The following is a 23366-nucleotide window of genomic DNA, read 5'->3' on the forward strand; positions in this document are numbered from 1 at the left end:
GTCACGATGTTAAATATTAAAAAATATGAATCAAATATTTGATTGACCAAAGTGAAAGTGTAAGGTCACGAAATGAGAGGTTCATTCGGAAAAAATATGTGATAAGATATTAAGAAAATAAGTTGTTTTACCGAAGTGAATAGAATATGGAATGAGAGCGTTTTATTTTTATTTTAACATATTATTCGTAATTTTTTTAAGAATTTTAAACATTGAATATATATTATTATTATTTAATAATTTATTTAATTTATATTTTTATCCGTGTGTATGCTATATGTAATCTTCTTAGTTTTATTTAATATATTATAGTCTTAATTACTCTTTAAAAAAATATAAATAATTATTTTGTAATGAAAATGATTCATTGATTAGAATATCATTTTAAGTTCAAAATAAACGATGAGTTGCTTCACTTGATCTATTTAAACAGCTCCTTCTCGAAGTATAGTAATCATATATAGATCTTGAAATATGTGGAAGTTGAAAGTGGGAGAAGGGAATGAACCATACTTGTACAGCACCAACAATTACGTGGGGAGACAAATATGGGAGTTCGATCCAAATGGAGGCACCTCGGACCAGAGAGAGGCTGTCGAAAGAGCCCGACAAGATTACAAGACTAACCATAACAAGGACATGTCTCGCTCCCTACCTTGCGCCGACCTTCTTATGCGCATGCAGGTAATGATTATCAGTTTTCATCTTGTAAATCTCAAAATCAAATTAATTAATAACAATCATTTTCAGCAGCTTAAAAGGGAGAACAACCATATAGATTTGAGCATACCAACGGTTAGAGTTGGGGTCGGAGAAGAAGTCAGTTATGAAGCCGCCACCACGGCTTTAAGGAAAGGAATTCGACTCAACAGAGCTATCCAAGCCAGCGATGGACATTGGCCGGCTGAAAATGCCGGTCCCATGTTTTTCACTCCACCCCTTGTAATTAATCAATTATATATATTCATCCTTTTAAAAAAAAATGATTCGAATGCCTTCTTACAGATCATTGTTCTCTACATAAGCGGAGCCATAAACACTATTCTCACAGAAGAACACAAGAAGGAGCTTAAACGTTACATTTATCTTCATCAAGTAACTAAGTGCAATTTAAATGAATTAATTGAATTTATATATAAAATGAATGTGTTTTAAAATTACAGAATGAGGATGGAGGATGGGGATTCTATATAGAGGGGCACAGCACCATGATTGGCTCGGCGTTGAGTTATGTGGCTCTTCGTCTTCTTGGCGAGGGCCTTGACGATGGAATTATGATAACTAGAGCTAGAAAATGGATTCTCGATAATGGTGGCGCCACCGGAATACCCTCTTGGGGAAAAACTTATCTCTCGGTATATATATGATTAATGACTCTATTTAAGTTAATTATAGTTCGATTTATTATAAAAAAAATTAAATTATATAGGTCCTTGGTGTGTATGAGTGGTTAGGCTGCAACCCTATTCCTCCTGAATTCTGGCTTTTTCCATCATATCTCCCTTTTCATCCAGGTAAATATGACTTAAATATTTATGATGTTAAAATGATTTACTTCAAATATGGTCTCTTTTCATTTTTACCATACAATAAATGCATGCAGCAAAAATGTGGTGTTATTGTCGCACTACATATATGCCTATGTCTTATCTCTACGGTAAAAAATATCAAGGTCCCATAAATGATCTGGTTAAGTCAATAAGGGAAGAAATCCACACGAGGCCCTACCACGAAATCAATTGGAATCGAGCCCGCCATGATTGTTGTAAGGTGGTCCATTAAACATTAAATGTATAATTAACCTTCACCTAATATATATGTGTTTTATAAAGTTTATTGTTTTGAATTGATTATACATAGGAGGATTTGTATTACCCTCATACAATTGTCCAAGATTTACTATGGGATGGGCTTCATTATTTGAGCGAACCGGTCATGAGCCGATGGCCATTCAATAAGATCCGTGAGAGAGCCTTAAAAAAAACGATCAAGTACTTGCGCTACGCAGCCGAGAGCACTAGATACATCACTATCGGTTGTGTAGAGAAAGTAAGTACAATAGAGAGTTATTTTATTTAAATATATATATAATTCCATTATTTATTTACGTAATTTATTTAATATTATTATTGTATTTAATATTTTTAATAATATTGTGATTGTTATTTTTGGCACACAATTAGAATCCACATCGGAAGATGATATGAGTGAACGAAGTTTCTTAGTATATAAAAGAAACTATATTCACAATTAGAATAAATCCCACATCGGAAGATGATGGGAGTTGGGGAAGTTTCTTAGTGTATAAAAGAAACTCTCCCCTCTTTGGTTTATTGTACCCAATATTTGTATTTCTTCTTCCTTATTGATTGATAGCCTTAGTGCTCGGAGACGTATGCAACATTTTGGCCGAACTCCGTTATCAAATTATGTTAGTGTGTTCTTTCGGTTGTTTTCTTCTTTTGTGTTTCCGTCAGGGTTTTTCCCAACAAGTGGTATCAGAGTCGAAGGTTCGTCCTTGTCATGGTGGAGTCTTCAAAAGGGGAGTCAATTCCTTTGTCATCCTGGACGAGGACACCGATGTCGAATTTGAAGTTTGCGGTGGAAATCTTTGATGGAACTAGACATTTCGGCATGTGGCAATGTGAGGTTCTAGATTGTCTTTTTTCAGTAGGGTCTAGATGTTGTTATTGATGTTGGAAATCCAGATGGTATAGAAGAGAGTGGAGTATCATGAATCGGTTGGCGTGCGGAACAATTCGATCGTGCTTGTCTAGAGAGCAGAAATATGCTATGAAGAATGAAATTTCTACACAAAAACTGTGGCAAGCATTGGAGGACAAATTTCTGAAGAAGAGTGGTCAAAATAAGCTCCTTATAAAGAAATGATTGTTCCGGTTTGATTACCAATCATGTACTACTATGAATGAACATATTACTAAGTTTAATGAATTAGTAGCAGATCTGTTAAACTTTGATGTTAAGTTTGAGGATGAAGATCTTTCTTTGATGTTGCTATCGTCCCTTCCTGATGAATTTAAACACTTAGAAACAACGTTACTTCATGGGAAGGGAAATGTTTCTCTTGATGCTGTAAGTTCTGCTTTATATAATAATGAATTGAGAAATCAGGACAAAAGGAAAAACAAAATAGGTACAGCAGAGGAAGCATTGATGGTTAGGGGTCGTCAGCAAAGCAAATCAAAAGGGAAAGAAAGAAGATCCGAAAGTATAGTTGTCAAAGATAAATGTCTTTCTATCGTGAGAAAGGACATTGGAAGATTAACTCCCAAAGTTGAAGAAAAAAGAGAAAGATTCTGAAGATTCAAATGTTGCAGAAAACAATGGTGATGCAGATTTAGAATACTCTTTATTGATGTCACACACAACATCACATTCTGACGCGTGGATATTGGACTCAGCATGCACTTATCATATGACACCAGTTCGAAAGTGGTTCTTTGACTTTAAGGAGCTAGATGGTGGAGTTGTTTACATGGGAGATGCGAGTACATGTAAAATAAAAGGATGAGAAATGATGACGGATCCATCAGAATTATCAAAGATGTTCGGTACATACCGAATATATAAAAGAATCTCATTTTTTGGGGGCCTTAGAGTCAAAAGGCCTACAGGTGAAATTGGACAAGGGAATTCTTAAGGTAATCTCTGGAGCGCTAGTGATGTTGAAAGTTATCAGGAAAAGTAATAATTTGTATTATTATTAAGGTAGTACAGTTAATGGGACAGCAGATGTATCAACTTCTGGGAGAAGTAAGAAATTAGATGCAACAAAGATATGGCATATGCGATTGGGGCATGCTGGTGAGAAATCTATGCAAACTCTTATCAAGCAAGGATTGCTGAAAGGTACAAAAGTTTGTAAATTAGATTTTTGTGAATATTGTATTATGGGAAACAAAAGCGAGTAAAATTTGGCACTGTTATCCATAACACCAAGGGTATTTTGGATTATGTGCACTTAGATGTCTGGAGACCTGCCAAGACTCCTTCTCTTGGAGGTAGACATTATTTTGTTACTTTTATTGATGATTTTTCCAGAAGAGTATGGGTGTTTACTATGAAGAATAAATGTGAAGTGTTTGGGATTTTCTTAAATGGAAAACTCAAGTTGAAGACGAGACAGGAAGAAAGATCAAAGTTCTCCGGACTAATAACGGTGGAGAATACAAGAATGATCCATTACATAAGTTATGTCAAGAGTGTGACATAGTTCGACACTTCACAATCAGAAAAACACCACAACAAAATGGAGTATTGGAACGTATGAACATGACATTGGTGGAGAAAGTTCGATTTATGTTGTCTAATGTTGGGTTAGACATGAAATTTTGGGCAGAAGTTGTGTCATACGCTCAACATTTGGTAAATCGCCTGTCATCATCTGCACTTGGTGGCAAAACTCCATTAGAGGTATGGTCTGGAAAACCTGCAATTAATTATGATTTTTTGCATATTTTTGGTTCTACTATATATTATCATTTAGTTGAATCAAAGTTGGATCCACGAGGAAATAAGACTATTTTTATGGGATTTACTACATGAGTTAAAAAATATCGCCTCTAGTGTTTTGATGCAAAGAAAACCATTATCAGTAGAGATGTTACTTTTGATGATTATTCAATGTTGAATAATATAACACCAGACAAGACTGATTGTACTCCGCAACAGGTGGAGTTTGAGCAGATAAAGATAAGCCCAACTATAAGTGACTCTCCGACGATAGACGAAGAGTTAAATGAGGAAGAGGTTCCGACCCAAGAACCTTCAGAACAACGTGAATCAATTGTTGTGAATAGGCCAAGACGAGTTATTCAAAACCAGGTCGGTTTGTTAATGTGGCGGCCTATGCACTTCTAGTCGTAGATGATGTTCCATCCACTTTTTCAGATGTCAGTTGAAGTACTGAAAATGGAAAAAGGAGAGGTGTTTTGGAAGATGATATGCAATCTATTCAAAAGAATGAGACATGCAAGTTGACGCATCTACGAAAAGGGAAGAAGGTTATTCGTGGTAAATGGATCTTTGCTAAGAAAGAAAGATTTCCCGAAAAATTTGATGTTCGCTAGAAGACAAAGTTGGTAGCTAAAAACTACGCTCAGAATGAAGGAGGTAATTATAATGAGGTACTTTCTCTTATTGTTAAACACTCTTTCATTGGAATTTTGTTGGCCTTGGTAGCATAGATGAATTTGGAGCTAACTCAACCAGATGTGAAGACCGCAAACATACACGGTCATTTGAACGAGAAAATCTACATTTATCAACCAGATGGATTCAAAGTTGCTAATAAAGAAAATTGGGTTTGCAAGTTGAACAGATCATTGTACAAGTTGAAACAATCGTCGAGACAATGGTACAAACGACTTGACAAGTTTATAATGGAGCACAAGTACACAAGAAGCAGATTCAGTTCATGTGTATATTTGTGCAAATTGCAAGATGAGTCTTATATCTATCTACTCTTGTACGTTGATAATATGTTGATAGTATCAAAGAGCCAATATGAAGTTGACAAATTGAAGGCTCAATTGGGTAAAGAGTTCGAGATGAAAGATATGGGGAAAACCAAATCTAATTGTTTAGATTTGGTTAATATCTTCCGCGTTTGAGTCGGCGCTGAAGAGCGGCAATTGGAAGCACTGAAGGTTTATTTTTTAATATTGAAGATTAGTATTTGGATATTGTGCCAAGGTGGAGATTTGTTATTTTTGGCATAATTAGAATCCCACATCGGAAGATGATGGGAGTGAAAGAAGTTTCTTAGTATATAAAAGAAACTATATTCACAATTAGAATAAATCTCACATCGGAAGATGATGGGAGTTGGGGAAGTTTCTTAGTGTATAAAAGAAACTCTCCTCTCTTTGGTTTATTGTACCCAATATTTGTATCTCTTCTTTCTTATTAATTTATAGCCTTAGTGCTCGGAGACATAGACAACATTTTGGTCGAACTCCGTTATCAAATTATGTTAGTGTGTTCTTTCGGTTGTGTAGAAAAAGTAAGTACGATAGAGAGTTATTTTATTGATATATATATATAATTACATTATTTATGTACGTTATTTGATATTATTATCGTATTTAATATTCTTAATAATATTGTGATAATATCTTTAAAATATATTATTATATATCTTTAACCAAAAAATTGTAATTAATATTTTGGTGTCCCTCGAAAGAGCTTGCAAATGATGTGTTGGTGGGCGGAGGATCCGAATGGCGACGAATTCAAATATCATCTCGCAAGAGTTCCCGATTACTTGTGGCTTGCAGAAGATGGAATGAAAGTGCAAGTAAGATAATTTAATTGATCTTACAAATTAAAATGTTTGAATTAAAAAAAAAAATAATGGCAGAGCTTTGGGAGTCAATTGTGGGATTGTGCATTGGCAACTCAAGCAATCTTGGCTAGTGGTATGGTTGATGAATATGGGGATGCCCTCAAGAAAGCTTATTTTTTCATACAACAATCACAGGTTTAATTTTTATAATTCATTATTGCTCTATTCATCATTTAATTATTAATAATTAAATCTTATTTCTTAAACTTGATCAAGATCAAAGAAAACCCTGCTGGTGATTACAAAAAAATGTACCGACACTTCACAAAAGGGTCTTGGACTTTCTCTGATCAAGATCAAGGTTGGGCCGTCTCAGACTGCACCGCCGAGGCATTGAAGGCATGCACGCACGCACGAGGATATATAATCCTTATAAAATTAGCAAGATTGACATAATTAAATTGAATTAATCACGACATGTTTATCTTAATCTGGCAGTGCTTACTCACACTTTCGCAAATGCCCGAAGAAATTGTTGGGAAGAAACCCCATGTAGAGCGATTGTTCGAAGCTGTTAACGCCATGCTTTACTTACAGGTATATTTATATATATATATGCACATATTAATTAAACTCATTGATCTTATTATAAATCATAATATTGTTTTCAAACTCCATGCATGATCATGAAGAGTCCTGAAAGTGGGGGCTTTGGCGTTTGGGAACCGCCAGTTCCACTTCCAATGCTGCAGGTAAATTAATTAAATGGGCAATTCGTGATATAAATAATCATATAAATATATATAGATATTAGCTAGCTTATAATATATACTTATTTTCTTCAAATATTCTTCAGATGTTGAATCCCTCAGAATGTTTTGCTGACATTGTGGTGGAGATGGAGTAAGCAATTACCAAATTAAGACAATTTATATATCACTATTTTAATTTCTTATAATTCAACAATATATATAATAATTATGTGGATGCGTGTCCTAATGTGAATTAATAACCAAGGTCATCATGTATATTTATAGGCACGTGGAAAACACCGCATCTATAATATCCTCTCTAGTAAATTTCAAGTTTCTTCATCCAGGGCATCGCGAGAATGAAATTGACATCGCAGTTTCAAAAGCAGTGAGATTTTTGGAACAAAGACAATGGTCAAATGGTTCATGGTGGGCTTGATGATAACCACATATGATTAGGAAGAAACAAACATTAAATTAATTAATGGCTCAAATGTGCAATAATTAAGAATATCTAACATTTTTGTGTTATAATATTGGTTTAGGTATGGATATTGGGGAATTTGCTTCATTTACGGAACATTTTTCGTTCTGAGTGGTTTGAATGGCTGCAGAAAGACATACGAAAATTGCAAAGCCATTCGTAATGGGGTCGATTTTTTGCTTTCTATTCAGAATGAAGAAGGTGGTTGGGGAGAGAGCCGTAAATCTTGCCCATCTATGGTAATTAATTAATTAATTAAGCCACAAAATTAGGAGATTTAAATGTAACAAAATTAACATGCAACATTAACAGAGATATCAACCATTGGAAGGAAATAGGACAAATTTGGTGCAAACATCATGGGCCTTGCTGGGCCTTCTTTATAGTGGACAGGTTTATTTATTTATTTATTTTAGTTTTAGAAATTTGGAAATAATTGGTTTATTATTTATTACAAATATATTTATAGAAAATGATTCAGTTATAAAATCATAATCAGGCTGAGAGAGATCCAGGTCCGTTACATAAAGCAGCAAAGCTCTTGATAAATTCACAGCTTGACGATGGAGATTTTCCACAACAAGTAATAATTCATTTTTCATTCTCTATCTTAATTAATTTATAATTTCTTTATTTATTTATGTAATTACAAAATGAAACAGGAAATCACGGGAGTATACATGAAGAATTGTATGCAACATTACGCGCAATACAGAAATATTTTTCCAACATGGGCACTTGGAGAATATAGGAGGCGCATTTGGCCAACAAATTAATCATTTTCATTACTCTTATCCCCATTTTCATTATAAGCAAAACAATAATGTTTTTTGAATATACCCTCTATTTGACTTTAGGCGGCGAGTTTTGGCCGATCGCTTACTCAAAAGTTCAATTTCATCATTCCTTACTTATTGTAACAACATCCTAATCAATTTCATGTGTAATTAGCGTGTTTAAAGAATTTCATGAATGATTTAAAAACATCAGAGATCATAAATGGTTTTTCTATTAAATTAAACATGTGTTATATATGAATAGTAGTATAAAAATAAGAATAATTTAAAGCAATAGTTGGCAGTATATTATAGATATGGAGAGAGATTTGAGAATCTTATCATATCTAATTATTAATATATTTTAGAAACACTCATTATTTTGAGGGCCGGCAATAGATTTGATCCAATATTTAATGATGCGATCAGAGCACGTCGTGTATATATAGATTGAGAAAAAATATTAATATTATATGATTAATGGGTGTATTTTTGTACGGAAAATGGATTTAAAAAAAATATTTATATCTATAAAAACATGTAAAACATTTATTCCAAATGAAAAATCTGTGTTAAAATATTTTTAAGTTTCAAACTGATAAGATGGTTTCATTAATCTATTATCACTAATCTATATATATAGTAATGCTTAATTTTTAAAGTGTCCGGATTGAAAGGTCGAGAGCTGTGATTAATTTGGATAGGTCGAATTGTAGGTTGACCCGCCCATAAACTTAAAACGGTTAATAATAAATTTAAAAATGCTATAGGTATGGTTTGAACTTGCAACTTAACAAAAACAATTACAACTTTTTAATCAACTAGGCTAATAACAATTTATATTTTAAATTCAACCCAAAATTTGATAAACGCGTGACATTTTAACAATATAAGTTCAACTTTTTAACTAACTAATCTATATATATAATGATGCTTAATTTTTAAAGTGTCCGGATTTCTGGGTCGACAGCTATAGTTAATTTGGATATATGTGAGAGTAAATGGATACTTTGGTCGGATTGTGGGTTGACCCGCCCATAAACTTAAAACAGCTAAAAATAAAATTAAAAATGTTTTAGGTATGGTTCGATCTTGCAACTTAACAAAACAAGTATAACATTTTAACCAACTAGGCTAATAACACTTTATATTTTTAATTCAACCCAAAATTTGATAAACGCGTGACATTTTAACAATATAAGTTCAACTTTCTAATCTATATATATATAATGATGCTTAATTTTTAAAGTGTCCGGATTGCCGGGTCGAGAGCTATGATTAATTTGGATATATGTGAGAGTAATGAATACTTGTGTCGGATTGTGGGTTGACCCGCCCATAAAAATTTTACCGTAATATTTTTTCACGGTTTTTTATATTATTACTCGTGTAAATGCACGGAATACATGCTAGTTGAATTAATGATAATAAAATATGTAACAATCAAAGTCAAATAAATTGTTGGAGATATATATTCAATTTAAATAAATAAAAAATTTCACTAAATTCAACATTACAAATATCAAGTAGACTAGAGTGAACACATGCACAAAGTCGTTGTAGGGTGCACATTAAATAATTAAGAATATAATTAAATAACATAGCCTTTTTTGTGTGTTTGTTGAACATTTTTTAACTGCACAAAAAAAATCTACCATAAGTTTTTTTAAATTGGATAAAAATTGATTTATTTTTTCACTTAAAAATGTTTAATATAATCTAATTATAATTTTCATATTAAATATAAATAAAATTATTTGTCTTTTGATAACTTTTAAGCTATATATATATTATATTTTTAATTATTTTAATAATTTATTTATATATTTATTATTAATAATTTTAAATTATAAAAAACTAGCATAACCAACCATTTTATCTAGTTTAAGATATTTCTAATAAAAAAATCATATAAAATCATATAAATTAACTTTGTATAACTCGTTACTTTACCAAACAAATAAAATTCAGTTAAAAACAGAGGAATACTAAAAAAAACAAATAAAAAGCAAAGAGTCAAAATTACCCATCATATTTGAACAAAATAAATACATTAATAAGTTGATAACTGGTCCTAACATTCATTGAAAAAAAAAAAAATATGATAGAATAAAACACTACTTTTCTAATGCAGACGGTCTACTCATGAGTTAGTCAAGCCTGGTTCGGATAAATATTTTTTTTAAATAATAATTAGGGATAATTTTGAGAATGTCTTAATATTTTTAAGTAAAATGATTGGAAGAGTATTAATATAAAAAAATAAAATAAAAAATATTTTAATATTTTAATTATAATGTAATATAATATAGAAGGAGTGAAAAGTTATTTTTTTTATATTTTATTCTAATAACTCAAATCAAAACCTACCTTATTTTCAAAATGCAGAATTGCGGTCAACTTCGGCACACTAAATTATACAAAACTTTGAATACTAAAAGCTTCCTTATTTTATTAAATTTTTATATAAAATTTAAATATATATTTATATATTAAATAAATATTAATATTAATTCATAAATTCATACCCCTGATATATATATATACATTATTATTTTTTCTATTAAAATTAATAATTTAACTAGAGCTTCTTTGGGCTCAAAAAATATTTAAAAAATATTATTTTTTATAAATATTTATAAAAATTGTAAAGTAATAAAAAAAAATAATCAAATCACAGAAAAAAAATGATAATTTATTTTTTTCAAACATTGGAAAATATTTAAGTTTTCAAATAACCTTATATTTGATATATTTAAATTTATTTGAAAAAAAATGTGACAACTAATTAAGTTAACCATTTAGCAGCGCAGGACCTTAGGGTTAATACTCATCATTTATTATTGCTAGGTTAGAAGAATGGATAAAAAATGAGAGAACGGATTAAGTATGTAGCCTGCAAACACACTTATTTATTTAACATTAACCATTTAATTAGGCGCGGAATTTTCTGTCTAACGGACTCGAACCCAGAAATTTAGGGTCAGTATTCACCGCTTATTTTTTAAATTTATTAAAGCATTGTATTTGACATTTTATTTATTCAAGCTACAAGTATCACAAAATGTCAAGTGGTTCTTAAAACACAAAGATCACTGAGTTGTGAGGTCTTATAAGTTTTGTACATTAAATCACTATATAATCTTGTTAAATATTGAAAATTTAAGCTTAATTAATTAACTATTAATATTATTATTATATATATATATAAAGTTTTTTCACATAAGCAAACTATGGAGTTGCAATTGAAAATCTTTTAGCCAGTCAATGCATTGAAGATTTGCGATCTATTTATTTAGGATGACACAATTCATTGTGAAAGTTGTTTATAGATTACTCCTTGAACTATTTTTATATAAAATTTTGACATTTTTTTCATCAATTGGTTAACTGGTCATGTCTCTCTCTTCTTAAATTTTTTTTAAAATATGAATACATTACTTATAAGTATAGGTTGAAGTTAACCCAATAATATAATTTTAAGTTAAAAAAAAAAAAAAATTGTTCATAAGATATCAAAGTTATATGTTTATTCTCATTTAAAATATCTTAAGTTAGAATAAGTGGTATAACTATAAAGAACATGCTAGTGTCCTAACTTAAATAAAATATTATATAATAAAATGTAAAATCAAACCTAGAAAGTTAGTTTGTTCCAAATTTATCATTTTTTATGGGTATTCAACTTATTATTATTTAATCAACCATCATCATATATCAATCACCTTGTCATCGGTTAATAATTCTAAATCAACTTGAGAATTATCAATTTCTAAGTAGTTTGTCTTTGCCCTTCTTCTTCCTACTAGGGGAATTTGATCAAATAACCTCAAAGATGAGGTTATTTGATCTGATGGTAATTTATTAATTTTATTGCGCTCGTGGTGATTTTGTTTTTTTTGGACGATTTTGCCCTTGTCGCGAAACGCTAAGTGACTTAGCGTTTCGCTAAGTGGATTAGGTTTAGTATAAATACTCTAATTTTTCATTTCTTTCATTTTCTTTCTCTCTCTTCTTTTGTTCTCTCTTTCACGGCGGCGACGGCGGCGACGAAGGCGACGGTGCTTATGCAGATACAGATTTGATTCATATTCAAACCTGGGTATTTAGGCGACGGTGCGGTGTTTAGGCGACGATGCTTCTTTTCTTCATTTTTTCAAACCCTAACCTTAAACCTATTGTTATATAAAATAACATGTTCTTATTTGGTTCATATTGGTTTATATTTTGTATTTGATTCATATTGGTTCATATTTGTGGTTCATATTGGTTCATATACGTCGATGATAATATTTGCAGATAATCTCGGATCATATGGGTTCCGTTTCAGGGAAGTTTCTCCAAGAACTTACCGTTTCGCTAAGTGCTTGTCGTTTCGCTAAGTGCTTACCGTTTCGCTAAGTGCTTATCGTTTCGCTAAGTGCTTACCGTTTCGCTAAGTGCTTACCGTTTCGCTAAAGACTTTTCGTTTGGTGAATTGTGATACACTATTTGATATTCAATTATGTTAAAACTACATATATAAACATGAGTTGTCTTAGCTCAGTTGGTAGAGTGCATTTCTTTTAAGTATGTGGTTGTGGGTTCGATTCCCACAGACGATGTTTTTATGTTTGTTTTTTTTTACTTTTGCATAAATGAAATATTATTGAAAGAAATGAAACAAAAGCAAATCAAACATTCATTAACAAATATCCAAAGAAAGTAGTTCACTTTTTACATATTATTATTTTCTTAATTAGAATTAATTTATTTTATTGAAGTAATCTTCGGTCCTACTCTTGAATCCAATTTGTCCAAAAGTCAATGCCAAGAACAATCTCATGTGCCAAGTGAGAGCAGGGCCAGTTGGGAAGTGAGCAAGCTCAGTCCCAATGCTGGAAAAGAAGAGTCCGGTCAAACTGTTGTCGTTGATCGCCGGAATACTGGAAGGTGCTAACCATCCGATCAACCCAAACCCAATCACGTTCAGATCTTTCCAATCCCTCTCGAAACTACAATCAATCAAACAAACAAATTTCAATTCTATTCTTATTTTCTTACATTACATACATAAATGATACATAACATGTAAGCTTTTCACCTGAGGCTTTTGCAACCATCAAAGGGTTTATGGCTTTAACTGGAGCCTTTAGGAATCCTGAGCTCAGTCTCACCTTAGCGAAATGCTGAGCACTTAGAGAAACGATAAGTCCTTGGATAAACATAACCATTTATCTACAAATGAGAATTTGATTTATGCAAAAGTAAAAAAAAAAAAACAAACATAAAAACACCGTCTGTGGGAATCGAACCCACGACCACATACTTAAAAGAAACGCACTCTACCAACTGAGCTAAGACAACTCATGTTTGTGTATGTAGTTTTAACATAATTGAATATCAAATAGTGTATCACAATTCACCAAACGAAAAGTCCTTAGCGAAACGGTAAGCACTTAGCGAAACGATAAGCACTTAGCGAAACGGCAAGCACTTAGCGAAACGGTAAACACTTAGCGAAACGGTAAGTTCTTGGAGAAACTTCCCTGAAACGGAACCCATATGATCCGAGATTATCTGCAAATATTATCATCGACGTATATGAACCAATATGAACCACAAATATGAACCAATATGAATCAAATACCAAATATAAACCAATATGAACCAAATAAGAACAGGTTATTTTATATAACAATAGGTTTAAAGTTAGGGTTTGAAAAAATGAAGAAAAGAAGCACCGTCGCCTAAACACCGCACCGTCGCCTAAATACCCAGGTTTGAATATGAATCAAATCTGTATCTGCATAAGCACCGTCGCCTTCGTCGCCGCCGTTGCCGCCGTCGCCGCCGTGAAAGAGAGAACAAAAGAAGAGAGAGAAAGAAAATGAAAGAAATGAAAAATTATAGTATTTATACTAAACCTAATCCACTTAGCGAAACGCTAAGTCACTTAGCGTTTCGCGACAAGGACAAAATCGTCCAAAAAAAATAAAATTACCACGAGCGCAATAAAATTAATAAATTACCATCAGATCAAATAACCTCATCTTTGAGGTTATTTGATCAAATTTCCCTCCTACTAAGTTTCTCAATTATGTCACATTCAAGTCTATAATATATTCTTTCAAATTTTAATTTAATCTTTATTTTATTTGATTGCTCTAAGATTACTCTTTATTGTGAATACTTTTCTTAATAGTCTTCCAATATTTAAGAGGAGACTTTTGACTAGTTCACACAATGTACCACCACATGAAACTAATTACAACACATGATGTTCCCTATTCTAAAAGCAACATATTTTAACATGTACCCTATATTTTAAAAGCATCCACTAACCTCCTTGTTTATCTAACCAAAATAATATAAAAAGAACCATTAAATTGTTTAGGTCACGCACATACCATATCTCAATAATCGGTTATTATAATATAATTATCAATAAGACCCACTAACATTTTTTTTTGTTGAAATTTATTTGATTTGATGCATGCTCAATTCTTCATGTTCCAATTACAAAAACTCAATATACATATATATGTAACATATTACAAAAATTATTTGTATTTTATTATCTCTCTATCTTTCTTCTCTTATCTTCTTTTTCCCATCTTTCTTCTCTTATCTTCTATTATCTTCTTTTCTATTTATTCCCTCGTTTATATTTTTATTAAAACAAAATTTCAATATTAAAATTTTAATATTAAAAAAATCTTATATTTCAATTCAAAATATTTAATCATATACTTAATTACAAATAATTTAAATTTTACATATTATTTTATTTAATATTATACAATATTTTAATAAACTATTATAACTTATTTTTCTTATTCAAATAATAAGTGATCACAATTCAAATAAAATAAAAAAGTTGATACATTATTTAATAAATTTAAATTTATTTTATTACTTATTGGTTAGTTTCTTAATTATAATTTTGTTAATTAAATTTCAAATATTTTTTATTACTCAGTTTACACTTATATAAATAATTTAAAATTATATATATTATTATTAATATATCTACACATAATTTATATAATTTTAAAATATATTTATTAATTGATAATTTACAAAATTTAATAATTATTAAAAATATATTATATTAATATACGTAAAATTATATATATTTATATTTATAAAATAAAGTAAAGTAATGAATAGATTTTATGTGAAAATGAGTAAATGAAATTTAATTAATAATTTAGAAAAAAATATATAGGTATTTTAAGATTTTGAATGAAAAAATGGGTATAATTGAAAAAAAATATTTGAAAAGTCTCTTTAGGAGTGATGTGACTTCACAATGATTTGATAATGATTTTGTAAAACTTTTTAGCTGTTGTGAAAATTGTTAGGCTCAATAACTCGGTTTTTATTTCTGGATTGAAATTTAAATCTTGGTATTATATAACACAATTAAATTAAAATGGTATAAAAGAAGGGTTAACGTGAAATGGAATCAAAATCAATGATCTAAAAAGGAAGAGTGTGAAAAAAAAGTGAGAAATGAAAAAAAATAAAAATAAAAAAAGCATATTTTCAAGACAATAATAACCAAACTTCTAACATTTTTCTCGTATTGTGTTGGTAAAACTTATCCCTTGAATTGTGGATTCCAGCAATGAAAGTTTGTATCAGATCGATTGAGGAATGGGTGGAAGAGGTTAAAGTTGGTACGGATGGAGTCGGAGATTAACCGACGTATTTTGACGAAAAATTACATGAGTTATACGGCGCTAAAATGAAACAATGTTCCTGGGTTTGAAATAACCTTTCTATACCAAAATTTTTTAGTTAGATTTTCGGGCAAATCGTTCGTTTGGATCGGACTTTTGCCCGTTCGAAAGGTACCCGTATTTTATTTTAATGATTTACGTAATCTATTTTATTTTAGTATATAATATTTTTATTTTTGTTTAAATTAATATGTTTAATTTAAACTATATATTATATTTATAAAATTAAATGAAGATAAAATGTGTGTAATTTTAATATTTATAAATGTATTTTATTTAATTTTAATTGTTTAATTAATTAAATATTATTAATTTTAATTATATATATTAGATTTATAAAATGAATTAATTAATGAGTTTAATGAAGAAAATGTGTATTTAAGTATAATTAACAAGTTTAGATAGAGAAATTTGAGTATTTTGGGAAGAAAAAAAATATAAATGTGAGTTATAATTGAAAAATAAATGTGAAAATTGGTAGATTTGAATGACCCTAAATTTACAGCGACAAGTTCTAAGAGCATCTAAAAAACCCATATATATTTCCACCATTTTAAGAGTATCACTATTCATTTACACCATTTTATTTTTCAAAAATGGCTCGAATTTTTTTTAATAACTTTTAATTTTTATACATATAAATTAATCCTTCAACTTATATTTTTTTTACTTTTAAGATATAAAATTATAATATTTTTTAAATGTATAATTAAATTATTATATTTATTATACTTAAAAATTTATCTAGCTTCCTAAGTCCCGTTCGCCCCTATGACAGCACTTGCAAGGATACAGAATTGCTTAACCCAATTAAATGTCAAAGATATAACTCCTGATGATAAGCAAGAACTTTATGAGGCTCTAGGGCGCTTTAACCGGATGCAAAAAGACTCAGCGAGTGAACTAGGTTGTTTTTTCCTTCTCGAGCTTCTATTTCTTCCGGGAACGAATAAGGCGTAAACCATGTCAAACTTATATTTTTACGTTATATTTGATAACTTAAATTTTATAAATTATAAATTTTATCTGTGGGAAGAGTACACTAATTCCGAGAATTGATACATTGTTTATGTTATGTGTATGTGTACCAAGTGTTTTTTTATTAATAATGTTTGTTTTAATATAATATGTTTGTTTATTTAAATGTATTATTGATTTATTTTGTTGTTTATGAATTATTGATATATATATTTAATTTTATTTTAATATTATTAAATGAATGGGGAAGATTGGGGTTAAATATGTAAAGTTTATAAATATATATATAATATTAATAAGGTTAAAAAGTTAGTGTAAGAAAGGAATAATCTAAAAATATTCTTTTAGATTTGGAAATGAGTTTTGGGGCAGGAGATGAATTACTGTTTGATGTGACATTTACTGCATTTTGGGTTTGAGAATGAGTTTGTGGGTTAAAGATGGTGTAAGGAAGTTTATTTGATGTTTGGTTATTTAAGATTTTTGAAAAAAATCACATAAAACTAGTTATTAAAGAAGATATTTGATGGGAAAATCAATGGAAATTTGACATTTGCATTGATAATTGAATAATAAAAAATTATTGATTACATTTAATAATAATTAATTAATGTTACAATTATTAATAAGTTAAAAAACAACAACAATACAACGCATGACAAACCATTTAATTTTTTTAATTGAGTCAATTGAATATAATTTATATAGTCTATGGAGAGTTGATAAGCATTACAACTGTTTAATATATATTAAAAAGAACATGCATAGTATGTTTTATCACATTTTAAGGGTCTTGATTATTTAAAATTCTAAATTAAAGTAGTCAATAAATGATTATATTTTATATATATAGAAAGAGAAAGAGTAGGCAAAGTTGGAAAATTATATTTTGCTTACATCACCTAACGCAATCATGTTAAATGAACATTAAACGATCTTTTTACCGACGCTTTTGTTTTCCTATAAATACCCACTTCTAGTGGAACAATCAAACTACTTCCCTTTTGCTCTTTATTTCACTTTCTTCTTTCTTTTTCTATATTAACAATCAAATGTGGAAGCTTAAGGTCGCCGAGGGAAGTGGACCATGGCTGTTTAGCACCAACAATTTCGTCGGCCGGCAGATATGGGAGTTTGATCCAGCCGCCGGCTCGCCGGAGGAAAGGGCCGAGGTTGAAAAGGCGTGTATTGACTATTCTAAAGGCCTTCCCTCCGGCGATGTCCTTATGAGACTTCAGGTACACATTTTTTCTTCGATAATATAATATGAACTAGAAACTCCACCATGGTGGCGTGGTTAGTTGAAAGAGTCGTCTTACAAGACAAAAATGTTTAGGTTGTTGTGGAGTGTTATGTTAGTTAAATCATTTAAAAAACAGAATAATCATTCAAATTTTGGTGATGAAAACCATATAAAACAGTATAAAAAAAAGGTTGTCCACCGTTTTCTGTCCACAGTTTTTGACAAATTTTAATATATTTATTTGTTTATAGAAAAAATAATTGACAAATGTAAAAGTCTCAAATAAATAACATGACACATGCTCATGGTGTGGATTGATATAGTTGGTGGAGCATGAGTATATTTTAAGATAATATAAAACTATATATTATTTTTTGTTATCTTCATAAATACCCATTCCTAATAAAATATTTGATCAAATATATATATTGTGCAATACAATTATTATTTCAAGTTATACTCTCTTTAAATAATTCAGGATTAATTAAAAATTGTCCTAAATTGCAGCTTAAGGAGGAAAACAAGCACATCGATTTGAGTATACCACCCGTGAGACTCGGAGACAACGAGGAGGTGACCTACGAAGCAACCACAACCGCTTTAAGGAAAGGCGTTCGATTGAACTGTGCGATCCAAGGCAAAGATGGACATTGGCCGGCTGAGAATTCCGGCCAACATTTTTTCACCCCTCCATTGGTGAGCCTAGTTAATTAATTACAATTAACTAAATATTAATTGTGTGATTAATTAATTAATTAAAATAAAAATTGAATATTTGATGTAGATATTCATTCTGCACATAAGTGGAACAATCAACTCTGTCCTAACCCCACAACACAAGTTCGAGATGATTCGATATCTCTACAACCACCAAGTAATTTAAATAATTATTTTTTTATTTAAATATTTTTATTAAAAATTCTAATATTTTTTTAATTTTGAATTAAAGAATAAAGATGGTGGATGGGGATTTTACATAACGGGTCATAGCACCATGATGGGCTCAGTTCTGAACTACATAATGTTGCGTTTACTGGGCGTAGGGCCCGATGGAGGAAATGGGGCCATGACCAGAGGCCGTCAATGGATTCTCGATCATGGTGGGGCCACCGGAATACCCTCTTGGGGGAAGACTTACCTTGCGGTAATTATTTAATTTTTTTATTTTTTATAATATTTCAGTTACAACTAGGGCGGCAATTTAGGGTGGAGAATGTATTCAATGTACTTGCAGCGTTTTTATTTTATATATTTTTTAATATCATCCCTATTCCGTTCGGAGATTCCTTTCGAGGAGTCGAGAACACCATTTATAAAAATATTTTTTTAAAAAATAAAAAATTATATAAACAAATTTTTTAATATAATATATATTGTATTATATTAAAATTTTATATTATTATAAATAAATAAATTTACCATTTTTATACAATATAATGAATAAATAAATATAAAGGTGATTTTATATTTAATTATATTTATAGTGTTTGGGTATAAATCGGTGTGAGATCGGGAAAGAGGACACAAATATCATCCTCGTCCCATTCCCGTTCGGTTTCAGGGAAAAACCGCCCAAACGAGACAATTCATTTCGATTACCACAGGGCGATTTTAAATTGTCACCCTTAGTTACAACGATTGTCAATATCAATTATCCAGTTAAAGGCAATTTTTTTAGTTTAACTGATAGTTGATTGAGGATGGGACTTTATGATATTTGTATTTCTATCTCGATTTTGTACCGATCTCATTGGCCACAAACATTAAAAAAAACATATTTAAATATATAACATTATCGATTTATGTATATTTTATATTTTATAAGAGTTTTAAATTTTTATTATAATATATTTATCGCTCAATTTGTGATGGCAGGTTCTTGGAGTTTATGATTGGGAAGGCTGCAACCCGATGCCTCCAGAGTTCTGGCTTTTCCCTTCGTTTTTTCCATACCATCCCGGTAAAAACACACAATCAATGTTAAATTAATTTTCTAATTGTTACATATTGATCAATTCAATATAAAATTTTAGTTTTGTACATCATCTTCTCAATTTTTTTTGAATTGAATGATGCAGCGAAAATGTGGTGTTACTGTCGGACGACATACATGCCTATGTCGTATTTGTATGGTAGGAAGTATCATGGGCCGATAACGGAACTCATCGAGTCTATAAGAGAAGAAATTTATACCGTTCCTTACAAGGAAGTTGTTTGGCATAAAGTCCGTCACTATTGTTGTGAGGTGCGTTACTTTTATTTCTTAAATTGTTAAATTCTAGTATTAACCATGAAGATGAAATGAATATGTAGGAGGATCTTTACTATCCTCATACATCGTTACAAGATTTGCTTTGGGACACACTTCATTACATTGGCGAGCCAATTATTAATCGATGGCCTTTCAACAAGATACGCGAGAGATCTCTCAAGAAAGTTATGAAGTATCTTAAATACGAAGCCGAAACTTCTAGATATATGACAATTGGTTGCGTCTCAAAGGTAAATTATTAATTTATTTATTTTGGCTAACATAATCAAATACAATAACAAATTGATTGATTTTTTTTATTTTTTTGTAATGTAGAGTCTTCAAATGATGTGTTGGTGGGCGGAGAATCCAAATGGCGAGGAATTCAAATACCATCTTGCGAGAGTCCCCGACTTTTTATGGATGGCCGAGGATGGGATGAAGATGACGAGCTTTGGAAGTCAATTATGGGATTGCGTATTTGCTACGCGAGCTATACTTGCGAGCAATATGGTTGAGGAATATGGTGACACGTTAAAAAAGGCGCATTTCTACATCAAAGAGGCGCAAATCAAAGACAACCCGACCGGAGATTACAAGAGCATGTACCGACATTTTACGAAAGGAGCATGGACTTTCTCCGATCAAGATCATGGATGGACTGTTTCGGATTGCACAGCCGAGGCTCTTAAGTGTTTGCTTTTGCTTTCGCAAATGCCGCTGGATATTTCTGGCGAGACACCTGATGTTCAACGGCTTTACGAAGCCGTTGACATTTTGCTATACATGCAGGTATAAATATACTAGAATTTTGTGTTATAAATATACGAGAATTTTGTGTTATAAATTCATAAAAAAATATATATTTGAACAAATTTTGTATTTACAGAGTACAGAAAGTGGTGGATTTTCTATATGGGAGCCTGAAGTCCCACAACCTTACTTGGAGGTAACTATATATCTTAAATATTCTTATTCAAAAATTTGTATATTTTTTTTTTATCTATACCATAAAAATAAAAATATTCCCTTTTGTAAATTAAATCTTCAGGGTCTAAATCCATCTGAAATATTCGCCGACATTGTGGTCGAGCACGTGTAAGTTAATATTACCCATAATTTCTCCTGTAACAAAAAAAAAAAATTGTACCAAACTAATAGTTTTATGATTTCCACAGGCATGTCGAGAACACCGGAGCTATAATCCAAGCTCTAACATCTTTCAGACGCATGTATCCCGGTTATCGGGGTAAGGAGATAGAGACCGCCGTCTCAAAGGCGGTCCCTTTCTTGGAGGGAAGACAATATCCCAATGGGGCATGGTAAGTAGTACTTTTTTAAATTTAGACAAAAAAACTGCCAATTATTTTCAAATTGACACTAATAAATCATTCTTGTATATATATTTGTTAGGTATGGTTATTGGGGAATTTGCTTCATATATGGCACATCGTTTGTTCTCGGAGGACTAGCGGCCGGAGGAAAGACATATAATAACTGCGAAGCTGTTCGCAAAGGAGTCGAGTTCTTGCTTTCGATACAAAACGAGGAAGGAGGATGGGGAGAGAGCCATCTTTCATGTCCAACCATGGTAACAATTGTTGTTATTATTATTATTCAATAAATAGTAATAAGATAATAAATTTGTTGAATTAATATTGTCACAAATTGAAAACAGAAATATGTTGCATTAGAAGGGAATAGGAGTAATGTGGTTCAAACAGCATGGGCAATGCTTGGTTTAATCCATGGTGGTCAGGTGAGATATTAAAAGACCTTATTACCCTTTCAATTCATTTTTTTTCTCATTGAATCATACCAACAAAAAAATATTAATTATTTGATTTAATTATTTTTCAATATTAAATTAGGCTGAGAGGGATGCAACTCCTTTACACCGAGGAGCCAAAGTACTTATTAATGCTCAAATGGAAGATGGAGATTTTCCACAACAAGTAAGCATAATTTTACATTTTACACAAATAAACAAATCAATAATCAATCGAATCGGGTAATAAATAATGATATTCAACAGGAAATTGCTGGAGTGTACATGAGGAATTGTATGTTACATTATGCGGGATACAGAAGCAGTTTTCCGACGTGGGCTCTTGCAGAGTATCGGAAACATGTGTGGCCGAAGACCATCAAGATGTAGACGCTAATAATAAATCATCTCGAATATGTAATGGAAGTTAAATAGATGTAGCCTCGTTTTACTCCTTATTTTCAATAATCTATCAATAGAGAGATTATAAATATATGTATGTATCTTCATGTTATAAATTTTGTACACATAATGTAAGAGTTTTACGGAATAATATAATATCGAGCTTCTTATGTGCAAAAATAATACAATCTTAACTTTTAATTTTAAGTAAACATTACTTTTTATAAAATTACTATAAAATATCAAATTTTAAAGACTAATGATTGAAAAAAAAAATTATAAAGTAAAAAGTTAGAGAGAAAATTAGGTCCCGAACATGGCCTCAGACCATTCTGTCCCGAAAAATGCTTCCGAATATGACTTTCTATCTCTAACTTTTTACATATATTTGTTTCTATTGGTACATTATTTTTTCAGGTGTGACCGTCTGGTGTAATAGTTGGACTCTCCTTATAATTATTCAATTTTAGACAGGTCTTAATCATGTCAAAACATGCTAGAAGAATGGTCTTCTGACTTGACTTGTATCTTGTTAGCTCTGCCTTTTATGTCAACTTTGGCGTGCAACCATCTCTGTCATTTTGGTAAGAAATTATAAAGCACATAACATTATTGACATTTTTTCAATCATGGTGTATTATTAAATTATCATTATTATAACAATATTAATATTGATCT

General features: G+C 30.7%; 3 protein-coding genes and 1 non-coding gene across 6 annotated transcripts; 3 read left to right on the forward strand and 1 right to left on the reverse strand.

The window, feature by feature from the left end:
- The first annotated feature begins 456 nt into the window (after positions 1-456).
- On the forward strand, positions 457-8444 carry LOC124912644 (dammarenediol II synthase-like). Of its 3 annotated transcripts, none has more exons than XM_047453291.1 (18): positions 458-684; positions 751-942; positions 1006-1095; positions 1164-1355; positions 1430-1514; positions 1604-1770; positions 1861-2049; positions 6206-6319; positions 6383-6502; positions 6584-6706; positions 6806-6904; positions 7000-7059; positions 7164-7210; positions 7345-7488; positions 7605-7782; positions 7856-7936; positions 8043-8126; positions 8206-8444. In XM_047453291.1, the coding sequence occupies exons 1-18, from the start codon at positions 475-477 to the stop codon at positions 8317-8319; spliced, it is 2289 nt and encodes a 762-aa protein (XP_047309247.1). In that variant the 5' UTR covers positions 458-474; the 3' UTR covers positions 8320-8444. The 3 variants fall into 3 exon arrangements, 2 of the variants coding, with proteins under 2 accessions (XP_047309247.1, XP_047309248.1); XM_047453292.1 differs by having other exon boundaries at positions 754-942; XR_007096701.1 differs by lacking the exon at positions 8206-8444 and having other exon boundaries at positions 457-684; positions 7858-7936.
- A 4406-nt stretch (positions 8445-12850) lies between these two features.
- TRNAK-UUU lies at positions 12851-12923 on the forward strand. The gene has a single exon. It is a non-coding gene; the product is annotated as a tRNA-Lys (tRNA).
- Positions 12924-13063: 140 nt separating this feature from the next.
- On the reverse strand, positions 13064-13532 carry LOC124912684 (photosystem I subunit O-like). The gene is made up of 2 exons (XM_047453332.1): positions 13372-13532; positions 13064-13313 (listed from the first exon to the last, which is right to left on the reverse strand). The coding sequence occupies exons 1-2, from the start codon at positions 13530-13532 to the stop codon at positions 13064-13066; spliced, it is 411 nt and encodes a 136-aa protein (XP_047309288.1).
- Positions 13533-18039: 4507 nt separating this feature from the next.
- Positions 18040-22858, forward strand: LOC124911544 (dammarenediol II synthase-like). Its single transcript, XM_047452045.1, has 15 exons — positions 18040-18262; positions 18775-18963; positions 19052-19141; positions 19217-19411; positions 20143-20227; positions 20346-20512; positions 20581-20769; positions 20855-21310; positions 21408-21467; positions 21570-21616; positions 21697-21840; positions 21932-22109; positions 22197-22277; positions 22390-22473; positions 22554-22858. Exons 1-15 carry the CDS (start codon positions 18077-18079, stop codon positions 22674-22676), a joined length of 2274 nt encoding a protein of 757 aa, XP_047308001.1. The 5' UTR covers positions 18040-18076; the 3' UTR covers positions 22677-22858.
- Positions 22859-23366: the final 508 nt, after the last annotated feature.

This window comes from Impatiens glandulifera, chromosome 8 (genome assembly GCF_907164915.1).
Source record: "Impatiens glandulifera chromosome 8, dImpGla2.1, whole genome shotgun sequence".
NCBI lineage: Eukaryota > Viridiplantae > Streptophyta > Magnoliopsida > Ericales > Balsaminaceae > Impatiens > Impatiens glandulifera.